This window comes from Quercus suber, unplaced genomic scaffold, assembly GCF_002906115.3.
Source record: "Quercus suber isolate HL8 unplaced genomic scaffold, Cork oak 2.0 scaffold_69, whole genome shotgun sequence".
In the NCBI taxonomy this organism is placed as follows: domain Eukaryota; kingdom Viridiplantae; phylum Streptophyta; class Magnoliopsida; order Fagales; family Fagaceae; genus Quercus; species Quercus suber.
The window spans coordinates 1,787,895-1,806,286 of NW_027069534.1; the positions used below are offsets into that span (position 1 = coordinate 1,787,895).

Below are 18,392 nucleotides of genomic sequence, written 5' to 3' on the forward strand. Positions count from 1 at the left end.
TTGGGTGGAATTATATCCCATGTCAACTTTGCAAACAAAAAGTAAAACAACAAAATAATATGTTTTAGTGTGATACTTGCATATTTGAATCTTGGTTCCCTATGCCTAGGTGACCAAATTGTTCATTGCTTATACTATATAACTATTAAAATGACTACATAGGAAAACCAAATGATAATTGCTTTAATTATAAATGTAAAAATAACCTTATTACATTTTCTAACTTCTCTCATTATTGTATTCAATTGCAAAGTAAAAACCCAAGTGAAAGACCATATTGCGACAACTTCTTTTGTTCTTTTTTATAAGATGCAGAAAAAATAATTTAGAAAACTGTTTTGGAACTTTCTTCAAAAGTATCTAATCTAAATTCTTAACCACTTCTGATTTTATGCTTAAACCTAATGTTTCTATTATACTAACAAACTTTAGATTTTACATCATATTGTGCAGAATCAAGAGCCAAACAAAGTACCTCAAGAAATTCAAAACTTTCTTGGCAAATCCTATACATTCCAAATAAAAGTTGATGATTACAATGTCAGAGAGGGATGGGAAGTTTACACTGTCACAAGTAACTTTAAATCTGAGTCTAACAAACACTCAAGAGATGTTGTTGTTGACAGCATTCAGATGAAACAATTAGAAACACTGGTCAACCATGGCCAAACTATTGCAAATGATCCTATCAGTACTTTAGATATTAAATTACTTACAAGCTTGAAGGATGTAACTAATGACAACATAATAGATAAGAGCATAGGAAACATGATGAACCTTATCCTTATAGTTACAAAGAATTTGTGGTTACATGCAAGAGATGCTCGATCAACCTTGAAATGTTTAAGTTGGTGAATAGGTTTTTTTAAGTTTGACAAACAAAAAATATATATTAATGTCCCTCTATATATTTTTGTAAAGTTGAATTTATTCAACTATGTATTGGTTTTATTCCATGCCAAATTTGCTTGTAATTCAACATTTAGAAGCCCTGTATTTAGGTGGGAATAATGTAAGGGTTGTGTGTGTGAGAGTGTAAAGATTTGATCAAGAGTGTGCAACAAGAAATGACTCGTGACTGGACTCATGACTGACTCGCGAGTGGTGACTTGCTAAAATGTAACACACATGTGAAACATGTAGGAAGTTGAAGTGTCAGGATAGCTGGATCACTACAGAACCAAAAAGTATAGTTTGGCCAGTCTGGTAACTAGCGATTGAAACTTGCAACTCATCCCAGTCACGAAGTGAGTTTTCAGTACACCCTGTTTTGCTGAAAACTGATTTTTCATATTCCATCTCATACCCTACTATAAATACCCTTATACCCACGAAATGTAGAGAGCTTCTAAAGAGAATTTTGAGAGAAAAACCCTAGAGAAAAACAAGATTGATTCATCCACAATCTTATATATTTGATTCTCCAAATTCCTCTACTCTCATTCTCTCCATTGTTATACTCATGTGAGGATCTTAAGCCAAATCCTAACCTCACCCAATTCATAGTAGTGAAAAGGTTCTTGGTGTTTGGAAAGCAGTTCAAGAGAGAACCAATTCATATTAGTTGATGCAATGGGCTAATTGCGGGATTCGGTAAACTAGAGAAGACATAGTTAGGTGTAACCTTATTGGAGCAAGAAGCTTGGAGGGTTTAGGTGCATCGGGTAGATTAAGCTTCGAGGCTCTATTGCTATTCATGTATCCCAACTGATTTTCTAGTGGATCATTTACCACTTGGAGGGCGGCAGAAAGGCTTTTTGCCAAGTTTTTCGGTTTCTTCTTCAATAACATGTGCCAATGTTCTTGTGTTTGCTTCTCTCTATCCCTTACTCTTTGCTTTTAATTACTGTTGAGTTGTGATTAAAATATGGTTTAGAGTAGTTTGCATATTTGGGTATTGCTTATATTTTATATTCCGCACATACATTTTTTGAATATAAGCTTGTATTAGCCTTTTTGAATTTGGGGGTCTAAACATTCACAAGTGTTTTACACACTAAGTGAGCTTTCATATTTTAAATAATAAAATGCAATATTCTATTTTTTTTATTGTAGCATCACTTAAATAATAAAATGTAATATTCTTATTTCTTATTCATTGTTTTATCTAATGCTATCCTCCGTATGATAAAGCAAAAAAAAAAAAAAAAAAACCAATAGCATCACTTAAATAATAAAATGCAATTTCTTTTCATTGTTTTTATCTAATTCTATCATTCGTGTTATAAATCCAAAACAAAAAACAAAAAACAAAAATTGACCAATAGCATCACTACAATTAATCATTCCCGTGCGATAGCACGGGTTGCATACTAGTATTGCATAATAGTTAAAACTTAGAGAAAATCTAATTAGATTTTAATTAGATTCTCAATTTTGTGTCACATGTCGCATTTAATTTCTAATTTTTTGCCAAGCGAATTATTGAGTGTAAAAATCAAAGAGTCCAAATCCAATTAGATTCTAAATTGGATTTCAATTGGAGTCTAATTGTTCACCATGTGTCCATCTAAGTTTTTATTTTTATGACAAGTGAATTATTGGGTGTAAAAACTAAAGAGTTTAAAACCAATTAAATTCTAAATCATATATATAATGAGAAATCATTACATATTTTAAAAATGTATGGTTTAAAAAAAATGTAAGCTAATACCATGTATAATTTGAACATCTTCTAAAAAAAAAAATATAATTTGAACTATATCATTGTAATTGTTTTTAATTGTACCTATACATATGCATAGGGCTACACCTAGTTGTTATAACAATCGAATTATCAAAAATAAAAAGCTTCTATTTGGTACAAATATATAATTTATAAGCAAACATATTTTTAAGTTGATTAATGAACAAGTTTTTAAAATGTCATTTTTTTTTCCAAGTATATAGATACTTTTATTCAACTTAAAATTTTCAAGAAAAATATGTCATTGAAAATTAGCTAATCCTAATTTATGATTGGATAAAATCCAGCTTAATTTTATCATTAGTTTAAAGCCTCATTTTTTTAGATAAAAATATAATTTTATTCAGAACTTGCTTTTTAAACAAAATATACCCCTGGGAATTTCACTTTGGTTGGGTGTTTCACTCAATACATAATAAATTGTGGGGAGTGGAAGAGTCCCCATCTAGGCCTAAAGCCTAGGTCCTAGTTAGTCCCCGTGGAATGAATTGGGCCAGGCATATATACTTGTAAGAAGGCCTAATGGGCTATATAGGGTATGGAAGAAAGGCAATAGGGGCATCTCGAGCACCAAGAAGGAGGAGGGCAACTTTAGCAGATCATTCCCGTGAAGTAGGCAATAAGCAAAAGAGAGCCGAGCCTTACCCAAGGCGAGGTGCATGGATAATCCATATCTAACTTCCAAAAGGTACCTAGAATCTCGGGGAGACTTCCAGAACACGCAAGAAGGTTGAAGATCTTCACCTCCGCATTAATGAGGGGATTTTCACCTAACCTCTATCGCATTGAATGCATATGAGACAACCTGAACAATATAAACACCCTCAAAAATCAAAATTCCAAGATAAGGAAAAGGAGGAAACCGATAAAGGAGATGAAAATATCATTGAAAATTTGGTTGGCGACAAGATAGCTATAGAGATAAGAACAAAGAATGTACTTATATAAGGGGGAAGACAGGCAAATAGGAAGGGATTGGAAAAATAGTGAAAAAAAGTGAGAGAAGGAAGAAAAAATATTTGTCTGAGAGAGAGAGTGTAACACCACAAGAAAGAGAAATTTCTCTAATGTAATACTTTAGTTTCATCTGAAATATATGGTGTTGATGAAATCAATTGTTTGAGTTTCTCATTGTGGAGTGTTTATTCCCTATTACTCATTTATAAATAGATTGTGTTGGTCAATTAAACTTTACCCTGTGGACCCACACGCAGTTGCACCTCGGGCCAGTTTTTTGTCCCCCACAATAATAATAATAATAGAAAAATTAAAAATTAAACTTTCATCCCTTTACAATATTTTTCAAACTATTAATTTGCTCAATTGAAGCCCTAAATTTTTATTTATTTATTTAAACCCTTACAATCTAAATTAAGTGTTAAACTAGATGAAAAGTGTGAGTACACATTGATACAATTCCTTCAAATTAGGGTATCAATTGATCAAATGAGTGAAAGTTTATGATTAAAAAAATGTTAATTTTCCCTAATTTAATTATTATTATTATTATTTTATTATAAGAAAGTTGACTTTGGAGTCCGGAGTACTTGAAGTTGAGGACAACTGGGTGGGCAAAGCCGGTGGATAACCCGGAAATTCAATTTAAATTCCATTTATACCCCCATATATCTGGTTTTTTACTTCTATTACCAGTAGTTTGTTTCATCTGCTGCAGGGGTAATATAATAATATTCCTTTCTATTCCTCTCAAACAAACAAAACACACCAATCTCTCCTGAAACTGAAAGGATCTCTCTCTCTCTCTCTCTCTCTCTCTCTCTCTCAGATTTTTTTTGGTTTCTTCATATTTCCAGGTATTACAAAGTCATCTTTGCCTGTATTTATTTATGTATCTATGTATGTATACACGTGGGATCTTCGTTATCAAAAAGTGTTGCGTGCTGCATTGAATTATGGAACAATATATATATATATATATATAGATTTGATTCCTTGAAATTGTGTTTTCATGTTTATCTTTTTTAAGTGATTGATGCAATTTTGAATGTCTTGATTCCATAACTTTGATGGGTATGTATGAATATATGTGAACTTTGATTCCCATTGTTTATTTTTTATTTTTAGCAATATGAGTGTGTTGGAGTTTTATCAATACTTTAATGTAAATCCCATTACTGATTTAGTGTTGTTTTAGCTTATTCGTGATTTTAATCTTTGTATCAATGTTATTGTTCAATTGGGTTGTGTATACAAATTTGTTTATGTTTGTGTATCAATGTTATGTAATTGGGTTTTTGATTAGGTACACACCATTGCTGGTTGGTTGTGTTTTTAGGAAAGAAATTGGTGGTTATATTCAGTTGAGCTTCAATGGGGTCGTCTTCGAATCAGCCGGAGTTTGATTACTTGTTCAAGTTGTTGATGATTGGGGACTCTGGGGTTGGGAAGAGTAGTCTCCTTTTAAGTTTTACGTCCGATGATTTTGAAGATCTATCGCCCACAATTGGTGAGTGTTTCTATCCATATGCACTAGCCAAGGTTTCAATTTTGATATTTTCAACATGTGTGCTCATATATTGGAATGGAATAAGAATATATGTCATTTTGAGGCGTCAATGGGACTAATGTATTCTTTTGCTTTATTGTTTTGGTGTGAAGAACCATGAAATTTTAAACAACTAATGCAAATAGTTTGTATAGGCTCAGTTGGATGATAGTTTTGGTTTACTTGGGCCTCTAATGATGAAAGTTTTGATTAAAATTTTTAATTAGTTCCTTCTGCTACATGTATAATTGACCAAAGACAACACAGAGCACTTCTTCTTTCTAATGCATAAATAAAATTTTCTCTGAACAAATTAAGTTGAGCTGGAATAATGTGCCCCAATGTCATCAATTTTAGCAGTTTTTATAATAATTTCGTTTTTGATCAATACAAATGGACTGTGCTTGACAGAGTATCCAGTTTTCTATTGATTGGAATTGAATACGTCATGGTTAATGGTCCAAAATTTATTCATCAAACCCCATTTTATTTTATTTTTTTCTCAATTCTCAGCTAATAATTCCTGCTTATGTGAGAACATTACTATTACATCATGTTATCTTATGGCTATCAAAATCATTATTGTCAAAAATCCAGTTAGTTTGACGATCGCTTCTACTTTATGTCTTCATTTATGAGTGTTCTATGCTTTCTTATGCAGGTGTCGATTTCAAGGTGAAATATGTTGATGCTGGTGGAAAGAAACTGAAGCTTGCAATCTGGGATACAGGTAAGTCCAAAAGTGTGATGTGTATTGCTATTTGTCTATCTATTTATTTATTTTTCTGAGACCAAGGATTTAGTTTATGTTACACAAGCACACACATGTCTGTGTGTATTCACATGTGTGTATGGTTGAGCAGTTGTGTTTACAATTTAGCCAAGTACCCCAACATGAGTTCAGTTTCTGCCAACCCTGGTTGATCCTGTTGTACTGCAATGAATTAAAATGCATTTGCCACATGGCTAACTTTGTACTCTGTGAAGACATAAATATAATGAAAATGAATTGCCAGTTATCAGTTTGTGTATTACGTTGACATTGACATGGGGTGCTGATCAGATGGTATACTTTGAGACTCCTTCACATTTTTATCTCCAAATATTATGTGATTTGAATTATCATCTGCATGAACAAGCATCTACTGAGTCTAACTTAAAGTAGTTGCAGGTAATTATGAGATCAACTTATTAAAAAAAGGATCATCCTCTTGCATCATTTTGCTTGTCCTTCTAACCAGATTATTAGTTTCTGGCCTTAAGGTCAGAAATATATAATTGTATTATGCACATCACTATCATCAGAACTCAACTTCTAGTTTCATTACTAACGGGACCACTTAGCTGGTCTGCTAGGTAGGATAAGATATTCTTATATTATGTTTTTTTCTTTATACTAGACCTTTTGGAAAGAATTTGGCTCATCACTTTGTTTATTTGCACAGCTGGTCAGGAAAGATTCAGGACATTGACAAGTTCATATTACAGAGGCGCACAAGGGATCATTATGGGTAACTATTACTTTTACCCTAGCTTCTATATTCTATTCTCACTTCCAACTTTCTTGTGTTAGCTTCATACAGAAAAGTTGCCTGGTAATGGCTCATCAAAAATTAGTGAACAGGATGTTGCATTTAAAACTTAAAAGTTAGACTGCAGTGGCTTCTGTGTATTTGAAAAAAGACTAAAAACGCTATTACTTGTTACAGTAATCTAAGATTTAAATACTACAAATTCTCTTAAAATGTGATGTGTCCATGTTGTTTCGGTGCCTTGGATAGTGAGGAAGTCAACTTCTAGGGACCAACGGTTTGAAGCAACACCTGCATATAAAATTGTAATATGATGTCTAGGCTCCTGAAGGTGTAGCACTGCCTTGTTGGATAAAATAATAAAACCAGAAATCCCAAAAATTGTGAAAAGTAGCTGCCTTAGCACAGGTCTCTAGACAATCTATTATGTATCAAGGAAGTTTGGGGAGTAGTTGCTTTACCACATGGAAAGAAATTCATGAGGAATTTCTCTAAAGAAGGTAAAATGTGTGGATGAGGAATGTTAGCAGAGGCAGGAAAGAGATTCCAGAAGATTTAGATCTTAAATCATGAGTTATATGGGAGTTGTGATTGGTTCCTTAGATCTCACTTTGTGCCAATTGGCTCCACCTTTTCTTATGTTGATTGATGAAGTTGATTTGTCATGGATATTGGATGCTTGATGCTGTTGTGATTATTTAATAGAATAGTGGCTTATTTAGCTTTTGCTGAAAACTTTTTACTGAAAGTGTGCTAGAGTATACTTGTACTTTGAAAAAAATAAAAAAAAAAAGTAGGGAAAAGTGATAAAAAGTGGGAAAAAGTGGGGTTTTAAAAAGCTGTACATAAAAAATAAAAGCTAAAAATTAAAAGCTGAAGCTGATGCCAAACACACTAGTAAACCATGATATTGTGATTATTTTATAGGATAGTGGTTGTCTTAAGAGTGGATGGGTGGACTTTTGAGGGTTCTGAATTTGCCACTCTCTAAATTGAGGCATTGTAAGATCCCTATGTAGGATTTGTTTTCTATTGCCTCCTTGAGTCCAATGGTTACCTTCCCTTGTTCTATTCAATTGACGGACTCCTTGGAGTTGGGTTGTATAGGTTTTATTTTTATTTTTTAAAGTAGTTTTTTACTACAAAAGTATATTGAGTTCTCACACAAATTTGACTATAGATTGATTTTTCTTTTGATGGAGTGTTTAAGATGGATTCTGAAGGGTTGTGCTTGAATCTAAATATGCTTGCTGCAAAATTAGGGGATTACAGTTTTTTCTACTGGGGTCACATTATAGGTGAATTTCATGCAATTTGTTTAAAATTTATGCTGAAACCAAGATTTTCAGATCTATTTGCTAAATTTTACTTCGGTTCTAAGTTATATTCATGAACTTGTTTTGCTGATTGTTTTAGGAATTGTTGATATAAATAATTCTGTACCCTCATTTCAACAGATAGCCATATTTTGGAGTAGAGTAGGAAGAATATGAAGTTTTAAAGAATAATTGAATTGATGCTCTAGTTCTAGTTGGGTTTGTTACATGGAAATTGAAACACTTAGCTTCATGAATGGAAGCGTATTTCCTTAGTCAAGATCATATTGTAGATAGCACAACTTATCCTTTATATATTTTTCATTGGCAACAATGAGCATATTGTAGATAGCTGAATCATAATGTTCTGTTGGTATACTCCCAGTGTACTTGCAGATATTTTGATTAATAAAGTTTTTATTACCTTAAAAAAAACAATGAGCATTCTTCTGTAAACTTAAGATTTCATGTTTTTAATTTAAGTCTTTCCTATCAGTATATAGTTAATCAGTCCATGCTCATTTTTTGAACCGGCCTGTTTAAAAATAAATAAAAATTTATATTTGTGATTGCCTCCACTATAACAAAATATTGAATACACAATAAGGGGACATGTGGAGCCTTGCTCAGCTATCATATTGACATCTCATGATTAAGTGGTGGAAATAGTTTCTCTCGAAAAGGAAAACAATGATCAAGTGATGGAAATACATTGTTATGAGACAATTTTTTAATGTATAAACCTATCAAAATTATTATTTCTAATTGTTGATCTGGTTTTGTAAGCGCAACAGTTTATGATGTAACAAGGCGAGAAACATTTACAAACCTCTCTGAGGTGTGGGCCAAGGAAGTAGACCTCTACTCAACAAACCAAGACTGCATCAAGATGCTTGTTGGAAACAAAGTTGATAAGGTATTTTAACGGAGATTTACAGATTCAAGTGTTCTTTATCTTATTTTTACATTTCAAATATTCTCTCTCTCAACTTTAGTGTGTGGACTGTGGATGGATATCCCAAACAAGATATGGCGGGAAAAGTAGCCAATGGTCTTTGTATGAAACGGTGGCATGGAAAAACTACTCCCATACCTGAACCAAGAAAATATATAACTAAAACGAAAAGAACACTATGAATTTGACGCTACATTTGAGGGTTTCATTCATATGTGCCTCATTTTTTATTTTCCAGGAAAGCGATAGGGTTGTAACAAAGAAAGAGGGAATAAACTTTGCTAGGGAATATGGATGTCTATTTATTGAATGCAGTGCTAAAACTCGAGTTAATGTACAGCAGTGTTTTGAAGAGCTTGTTTTAAAGGTATGGGTGTTGATAAACTCCTTTTAACTCGGTATTTGTTAAAAAAAAAGTTGTCAAGCTAGTTTATTGTTTAACTTTAGTATATGATTGTGTATATTTACGAATTATCTGGTCAACAAACAAATTACAGCATGAGTAATGATTGCAATCATATGCAGATATTGGATACACCTAGCCTAATAGCTGAGGGCTCTAAAGGGGTGAAAAAGAACATCTTTAAAGAGAAGGCACCACAGCCTGATGCATCAACAAGCAGTTGCTGCTGATGCTGATTCAGTGTGTCTCATTCAATTCCTGGATGTCTAACCAGTACCTTGGTTCCATTCCAAATCATTGAAGATTTTTTATAAAAAAAATTATTATAATTATGTTTGATATTAGTCACAAACACGGGTGGAGCCTGGTGCAATGGATATAATCTTTTATTGAAGTATATTATGATGTTTAGGCCTGGGAAGAAACGCTGATATGATACAACAATTTGATTCTATATGACTTGTACAAAAATGTCGTGATTTCAGTTGATGATATTTGTTCCATGTTTCAAGCTGTATGACTTTTTTTATTTTTTTTCATTCATGTAGAATGTTGGGTACCTCATTTGTACAAAATGTTGGCCAACTTATTGGCAAATGCTAACAATATATGTCGAGTGAAAACGAAAGTTACCATTGCAATTGGCGAGAGTGCCATAGCCATATTGGACTATTGCAGTCCCTTGTTTAACCATCCACATTTTCTGATGTTTGAGAGGGCCAAAAATGCAGCTTAATGTATAACAAGCTCATTATATAGTAGAAAACAGTTTCCAAAGCATAAAATGTTTCAAGAACGTTGCATACTTGACATGCTATCACAAATTAAGTTCATGTTACAAAAAAATTAGCTACTATTTTCTCTGTGCTCCCTCTCTCTCTCTCCATAGGCCTATGATTGACGGCCATTGTTTAACAGTTAAGTCGTTGACCCTTTTTCAAAGGACTTTTTAGCTCAAACCAATCGCTTTCCCACATGATTTTTTTGCATAAACTCCAAAATTTGAAGCTTGTTTTTTCCATCCAAACCATAGAAATTTATTCTCATTTAGGGTATGTGTTCACTTTCATGAATGATGGTTTTGTTGGGAAAATTATTTGGAACTACAAGAAATATAAATATTTTTTGCACAAGCCAAACAAAAAATATTTTGACTCATTTTTAGGAGAATCAACATAAGAAAATAGTTTATTTTTCAAAATATGATATACAAAATATGAATTATTTTCAAATATATTTTTCGTTGAAACAAATGAAGCATTAAAAGACTCGGTTATGATGCAAATATGCAATGCCAAACCCCACTAGTGAATGACAGTATCCACATGCATGGGCTAAGTGGCATATACTATTATTCTCTGGGCCTTTGAGTTAGCACAAACTGTGAATTTGCATAAGATCATTGTGGAGGCAATGCTAAATGTTGTTTTAATGCTTTGAATTTTAAGCTTGCCCAATGTTGATTGGTATATTTCTACTATGTTGAGTAATGCTGTAGAACTTAGCCGTTGTTTTGATTTCTATGCATTTTAGTTGGGTTATGACTTATGAGATGCATATAGCGTTCATGCCCTTGCTAAGTTGCTTTTGCAAATAGGTCTTATATCTGTTGTAATAAGTTTTCCCTCCCTTCTTCGGATTTAAAAGAGTTTAGGAAGGATGGAAGAATGTTTGTGGTTTGTATGTTTAGTGAAATCATGCATTTTTTTTATTATTTATAAAAAAAGATGGTAAATAATAGGGCTCATGCAAAATATATATATATATAAACTTTTTTATTTTTTTGGTGGTTTGGACTTAGTGTCAAAATCAAGGCGTATTTCTTTAAAATAATTGTTACAAGTTGGAATGGGGTATCAAACTTTTATTCTCTTCATTGAGGATACTCATAATGCCATTAAATTACAAAACTCTTTGTATTTTAAATAGATTACTAATTAGATTTTGATTCAACTTTGATATAAGTACGACTCAAACTTTCTTAAGTATTTGGTTCAATTTTTTTTTTAATAGAATATTTGGTTCAATTTTGATATAAGTTAAATAAAAAATAAAACTAATTCAAAGTTAAACAGACTTTTATTTACATCTAATCTGTCAAGATTTTTTTTTTTTTTTTACCAATCTAAAAAAAAAAAAAAAAATGTTGATAAATTACTTCAAATCACAACTCTCATAAACCCAAAAAAAAAAAAAAAAAAAAAAAAAAAAAAAAAAAAAAAGGAAGCCACTTGTCACTTGGCCTTGCCAACAAAAAATAAAAATAGGAAGGAGTAATGAGAAAAATTAAGAATAAAAAAAAAAGGTTAAAAACAATAAAAGCAAGAAGGTTTTGGCACCAAAAAGTAACCAAACAAACATGGGTGCTTCTAAAGCATCCATTTCCCATCTTCTTCCTTCTTCTTCACTTCGAAACTCCAACAACCTTAACTCAAAAGCTAAACCCATACAAGTAAAGCTACCCATCTCTAAAACCCCATTACAACCCAACACCAATAGGCGCTTGTTCCTCTTCTCTCTCCCTTTGATTCCCACTACTTTTCTTCTTTTTACTCCTCCACCTAGTCCTAGTAATAGTAATGCAAACACAGCTCAAAAACCCACTTCTCTAAATTATTCTGCTCTCGCCACCTTTGAACCTGTGAGTCCTGAAGAGAGAGAAGTTAGTGCCACCATTTCTCGCAGAGTTTCAGAAGCTGTGGAGTTGTTGGACAAAGGGAGAGAGTTACAGGCTCAAGGTGACTTTAACCAGGCTCTTCAATATTTTACTCAGGTAATCTTCAGGCCTTCACCTTACTCACACTCTTTGTTTTTGTTTTTGGGTTCTCTTTGGTTGCTCAGAATTCAGATAAGAAAAAGGAAACAGTTTGTGGACTCTATTTTTCTCAAAAGATTTTTTTATTTTTATTTTTACAATGAGACATTTTTGTAGTCTTATACAATTAGCATGATTCAAATTGAAATTCAGGAATAAACAAATGTTGGCTTTATTATGTTTAAAGCATTGTTTTGAGTTCTAAGAGAAATCAGAAATATATGTGCTATTGTTCTCCAAATTGTGTGAATTTGTTTAGTGCATGAAAAAACTTCTTATCATGGGTGTACTTCAGAAGATCTTTGTTGGTTCGTTGTTCCCTTTTGGTTTTAGTGGTGCTACTGCTGACTATTGGATTACTTTCCCAAGATGTTACTTGAAAAAATGAACTCTGCCTCTCTGTATGTGCTGCTCCCAAGAGAAGGATTGCGGTAGGTTGACGGCTAACGTGAAATTTAGTCACTTTATTATGAATGGATTTAGTACAGATATACGTTGGAATCCAAGTGCAGTGAAAGTGGGTAAGGATTGCTAGGGCGTTCCTTGTAAATTGGCGCTAGAGTGTAGTGAAAAATGGGCTAGAGTTCCCACATTTTGATAGACAGGTGTTGGTAAATAAGTGAGTCCATGAGAAAAAAAAATTCATATAGATAGTTAAAATATAGGGTGTTTAAAAGGGAAACTAATGGAAATAGTAGATATCAAGACTAGGAGGAGAATACATAGTGTGTGCTTGCAAGAAACTAAGTGGATAAGTGAGAAATTTAGAAAAATTGAATATACATAGTTTAAATTATGGAATACATGAAAAGATAAAAAGGAAAATTGGGTAGGGTTAATCATAGATTGAAGATGATGTGAATCATAAGATAAGAGCAGAATGGACAAAGTAGTGAAACACATCAAAAGTATTGTGTGGTTGTAGAATATTTATTAAGTAAAATGAAAATTTTATAAGATTGTTATAAGACCATTTTTGCTCTATAGTACTGAATATTGAGCTGTTAAGAAGCAACGTATTTATAAATTGAGTGCAGTTAACATTAGAATGTTAAGATGGATAAATATAAGAAAAGATAGAGAAATGAGGAAATTTGCTTAGAGGTAGGGGTGGCCTTTATTCATGAAAAGATAAGGGAGAGTCATTTGAGATGGATTTGTCCAGTGTAGATGAGAGGGATTAATGCACTAGTGAGGAAGATCAAGTTGTTTCAATTCTAGGGAATAGGAAAAGGTCCAGGAAGATCTACAATAATGTTACTAGAAGTAGTAAAAAAATACATGTTAATTAAAGAGGTAATAGATAATATGGATTCAGATAGAGATAACATAGAATGACAAAAAAGAGTACATGTGGCTGATCATGATTAGTTTGTCAAGGATCCATATCTAAACCCAAATTTTGGTTCAAAAGTTTGGCTGTATCAGTTGAAAAAATGGTGTTTATTTTTACATTCTCTTAAGATCAGATGATCATTTATACTAGCAGCATGTTTACTGTGACATTTTGGGTTGAGAGTGAAATGGTGTCTCCATGCGTTTGGAAGAGTCCAATCCATTGTTCCAATCGAGCTACCTGCACTATAGTATAAGAAAGATATGTTCTTTGAAGACAGAGCAACATATTAAGCTGTTTGATCATAGGTAATAGTAGCTCTAGCATACCTGTTATAAAGCCCTTATAAGTTTGGGCATTTTGAATTCCCTTTGCGGACATCTGATAAAATTGGAACGATACATAGTAGATTAGCATGGCCCCTGCGGATGGATGACACACATAAATTAAGAAATAGACCAAATTTTAAAAAGTTCTATATATAAAAAATTAAAAATTAAAAATATAAAAAATTAAAATTAAAAAAAATGTTCTATATATAAAAAATTAAAAATTAAAAAAAAAAAAAAAAAAAAAAGGAATTTTAAAGGCAGCTCTCACCCCATTTTACTGACTCTGGTTTTCTTATGCTGAAATGGAAGCAACTAGCAAGCCACTAGTTCTTTTAAAAATCAATAATGTTGATATTTGTGTGGTTGTGTTTCATGTTTATATGCATATACATTCAATATATCTATCAGTTAGCATCATGTTTACAACACAGTAGTTCATAATATAAGCCCAACATCATTATACATCATGTAACATTGTTAAATAATCATTTCATAATATCTATGTTTGTCATTAATATCCAATGATTGTTCATATCAGGATAACCCATAACCACCAATATGTTAATTGACCTCCATTGTTCCTTTCATTTTTAATTGTGGGATGGGCTGGGGGGATGTTACTGACTTATATAAACTCACCCCACTCTCACCTATTACATGGTTCAAGGCATCCATGAATACGCGCAGCATAGTCGATTTGTAGCATTAATAGATACGGAGAGCATTGTGGAAGTTTTTCCAGTACAATTTTTAAAAGCATTTGATCACCTTCTCTTTCCTGAGAATAGCGGTGAGCACCCCAATCTGATGACATTATTCAAAAAGCTGGATGTTAATTTTTCTTATGCATTTTCTTCTGGCTGTTTTTGTGTTTTACACTATTTTGTTTCATTTAGTAAGATTCTATTAGTTTTAGTAGAAATAAAAATTTGAAATGGTGGTTGTTAATGTCATCCAATACAGCATGTATTATTAGGACAATGATGTTGATATGTTACTTCAAGGGTAATCAAATGCAGTATGCAGACAATGACGTCTAAAGACCTGGAAAAATTATTTCCTTATGTAAAGTCAGAAAAAAAATAAGCAAGGAACAGTTTTCCTTTTTGCCATGAACATAATACTTGTTACTTATTGGCTTTTAGTATATGAAAACCATCTCTACCCTATGGAAACCAAAGATTATGAGTAACAGCATGTGTACATAGTGCAGCAATTTCCAAAATTTCAATCGAAAGCCATGTTGAAGAAGATTCCTTTTGCCAGGATTCTTGTTAAGTAATTTGTAACAATATTTTAAGTTCTCTAGATAGTATGGAATTTACCTTGCAAATAATGTACATAATTTATAAAAAATACCTGTCTAATGCTGGGAAGGTTAAATATAAGTGCTGGTGTGAAAAGCAGATAAGCACATAGCTATAATTGGTTTGATGACATTTCTTCAATATTTTGATATTGTAGTATGTTAAAATTTTATAACAAAGTAACTAATAAGTACTTCCTCAGAAATGCCACTTATTTTCGTAAGAACGATTCTTATGCATTTTCTTCTGGCTGTTTTTGTGTTTTACACTATTTTGTTTCATTTAGTAAGATTCTATTAGTTTTAGTAGAAATAAAAATTTGAAATGGTGGTTGTTAATGTCATCCAATACAGCATGTATTATTAGGACAATGATGTTGATATGTTACTTCAAGGGTAATCAAATGCAGTATGCAGACAATGACGTCTAAAGACCTGGAAAAATTATTTCCTTATGTAAAGTCAGAAAAAAAATAAGCAAGGAACAGTTTTCCTTTTTGCCATGAACATAATACTTGTTACTTATTGGCTTTTAGTATATGAAAACCATCTCTACCCTATGGAAACCAAAGATTATCAGTAACAGCATGTGTACATAGTGCAGCAATTTCCAAAATTTCAATCAAAAGCCATGTTGAAGAAGATTCCTTTTGCCAGGATTCTTGTTAAGTAATTTGAAACAATATTTTAAGTTCTCTAGATAGTATGGAATTTACCTTGCAAATAATGTACATAATTTATAAAAAATACCTGTCTAATGCTGGGAAGGTTAAATATAAGTGCTGGTGTGAAAAGCAGATAAGCACATAGCTATAATTGGTTTGATGACATTTCTTCAATATTTTGATATTGTAGTATGTTAAAATTTTATAACAAAGTAACTAATAAGTACTTCCTCAGAAATGCCACTTATTTTCGTAAGAACGATTAAGTATTTGTAAAGTTGGGTATGGATCTTTATGACTGGATAATGAAACTCTGTTGACATTCTACGTGAAACAATATCAAACGTGTCCCTGATAATTGGATGATAAATTTCCTCAGGGGTGAGTTAGAAAGTTGTATACTCCATTTTTCCATGAGGATAGGATCATAATCTATCACCTGTGTCATATAATACATTTTCTTCAGATTTAAATCAGGTCTTTTCTCGGGTTCCATGTTCTTAGCTTTTTGCTATGGTGCTTTGCTTATGCAACTCTTGGTTGCAAGCGCATCTAAAAATTGTAGCTCACCAACTCAAGTTTAAGAGTCCCTATTGTCACACCTTTATGGATTTTTCTACATCTGAATTTGATAGGCTCAAACTGATAGTGCTGCTGACTATTATCACCCAGGCACAGATATAAAGCTTTCTGATGTGGCACCAAGAAGTGAATATGGCATCCTTACTGTGTACCAACATGTGCCTTCATTGCTAATTAAAAAAGAAGAAAGTTGAAATAGAGTAGATATCGCTTGCAGACTTGTCTTCAATATGTTGGTCTTGCCATGTAATTCAAGGTCTTTGACATAGAAATGCACCAATTAGGGCTTAGGTTCCATAGGAATCTCCATTGTCTTGATGCATCATTTGAGTTCTCATGGGCTTGTTGATATTGAGAAGCCCAGTCACACATGGTGGCTTGTGCATAATAGCCACAAATTGTTTTGTAAAATTAGCTTTTAGGACTATATTGTGAATAATGACACCTTTAGCTCAACCATATCTCTGTAGACCTGAATTACTCATGATTAAGTGGTATCGATTTCGTTTGATGAGATAATTCTTTTGGGTCTTCTATTCTGTGTCCTGTAGTGGTTCTTTGGAATTGCTTGCTTTAGAGAGGATTTTTACCCAACTATTGGTGTTACACATGCTAAGCATGTTAATCTTTATTGTTTGTGGGTCACTTCTCTTGAAACTGTTGAATGCCTGTAAACACAACACTTCTGTTGTGCAAAACTTGTTTGGACACTCTAAAAAAAAAAAAAAACCTTCACTTACCTCAAGATTTAAAAAAAAAAAAAAAAAAAACCTTCACTTACCTCAAGATTTGCATAATTAAACTGGTAATAATTTTTGCCACAAGCCATAATTGTCTTACTATTTAAGCCACTGCACACAACTGTATGTATCTGTATGGAGGAATTGCTGATATTAAATTCTAGTGGTTCTGCTGCTGTACACCATTATTTATAGTGCATTGTTATGGTTGATATGTGCTTGTCTTATTAGATTCATATAATTATGACATTAGTAGGTCAAATGTGTAGTTTCTGTATGACTAGCCCTTAAAAACCGAGGCAAATTTTAAAAATTGAAGTGTATTGGAAAATTATTTTACTTTACCCCAGTAATTATACAGCAGAGGTGCAAGAATTTTCACAATTGACATCACTTCTTTATCTCACTTCAGGTGGTTGAGAAATACAAAGACTTCGCCTTCTCAGACTACGCAAGAGTAGGAAGAGCATTGGCCTTGTACGAAGTTGGTGACAGAGATGAGGCAATTGCAGAAATGGAGGATGTGTCCATATCTCTCAAGGGATATCCAGGTATTTCTACATTCCTGAAATATGTGAGGAGAAACAATTTTGGTCAATTCTTTTAAGTATTCTAATGTTTGCGTGGTCAATCTGCAGAAGTTCATGCTGCTCTAGCAGCAGCCTTATATGTGGACAAGCATGCCCTACTGTTAGCTGAAAACCAATTCACTATCGCAACTCTACTTGATCCTCACTATACAGATCTCTCATATGTAAAAGAAACAAAGCATTGGCCTCCAAGTTTGGTCAGTTCTTTGCAACACTTCATCAGTCTTTCCTAGGAATCTGTATTATATCCTATACAACTTGTTGTCAACTAGGACATACTGTCGTGACCACCTTTGGGTTCTCTGGTCACTTTTACTAGCAGACGATTATTAATATTGTATTAACTTGATAAATTATTACAGTGAAAACAATGGCATATGGGAATTATGCATCTTGCTGAAATGTATATTCTTTCATTTTCCTCTATTCTTTTCCTTGGGTTGGAAGATGTGGGTGGAGTGTGGTATAAGGTTTTTACTATGTTGGTAGCCAAAGACATTTTTGATTCCTTCTTTTTCGCTTTGTGCTCTTTTTCTTTGTCTAATATTACTTAGTCTATGCCCGTAGTTGTCTACCTGCATTTGTTAATAGCACGTTCATAGGTGAATTTAATATTGAAGTCTAATTA

General features: G+C 32.7%; 2 protein-coding genes and 1 non-coding gene across 4 annotated transcripts; all 3 read left to right on the plus strand.

Annotated features, from left to right (window-relative positions):
• Positions 1–4,382: 4,382 nt before the first annotated feature.
• LOC112009028 (ras-related protein RABC1) lies at positions 4,383–9,909 on the plus strand. Of its 2 annotated transcripts, none has more exons than XM_024041378.2 (7): positions 4,383–4,500; positions 4,950–5,153; positions 5,854–5,922; positions 6,638–6,703; positions 8,835–8,956; positions 9,234–9,362; positions 9,521–9,909. In XM_024041378.2, exons 2-7 carry the CDS (start codon positions 5,018–5,020, stop codon positions 9,626–9,628), a joined length of 630 nt encoding a protein of 209 aa, XP_023897146.1. In that variant the 5' UTR covers positions 4,383–4,500; positions 4,950–5,017; the 3' UTR covers positions 9,629–9,909. The 2 variants fall into 2 exon arrangements, with proteins under 2 accessions (XP_023897146.1, XP_023897147.1); XM_024041379.2 differs by having other exon boundaries at positions 4,384–4,500; positions 4,983–5,153.
• A 1,817-nt stretch (positions 9,910–11,726) lies between these two features.
• On the plus strand, positions 11,727–18,190 carry LOC112009032 (uncharacterized). Its single transcript, XM_024041383.2, has 3 exons — positions 11,727–12,171; positions 17,587–17,725; positions 17,813–18,190. Exons 1-3 carry the CDS (start codon positions 11,758–11,760, stop codon positions 17,995–17,997), a joined length of 738 nt encoding a protein of 245 aa, XP_023897151.2. The 5' UTR covers positions 11,727–11,757; the 3' UTR covers positions 17,998–18,190.
• LOC112009038 (U6 spliceosomal RNA) lies at positions 13,914–14,017 on the plus strand. The gene has a single exon (XR_002882632.1). It is a non-coding gene; the product is annotated as a U6 spliceosomal RNA (small nuclear RNA).
• Positions 18,191–18,392: the final 202 nt, after the last annotated feature.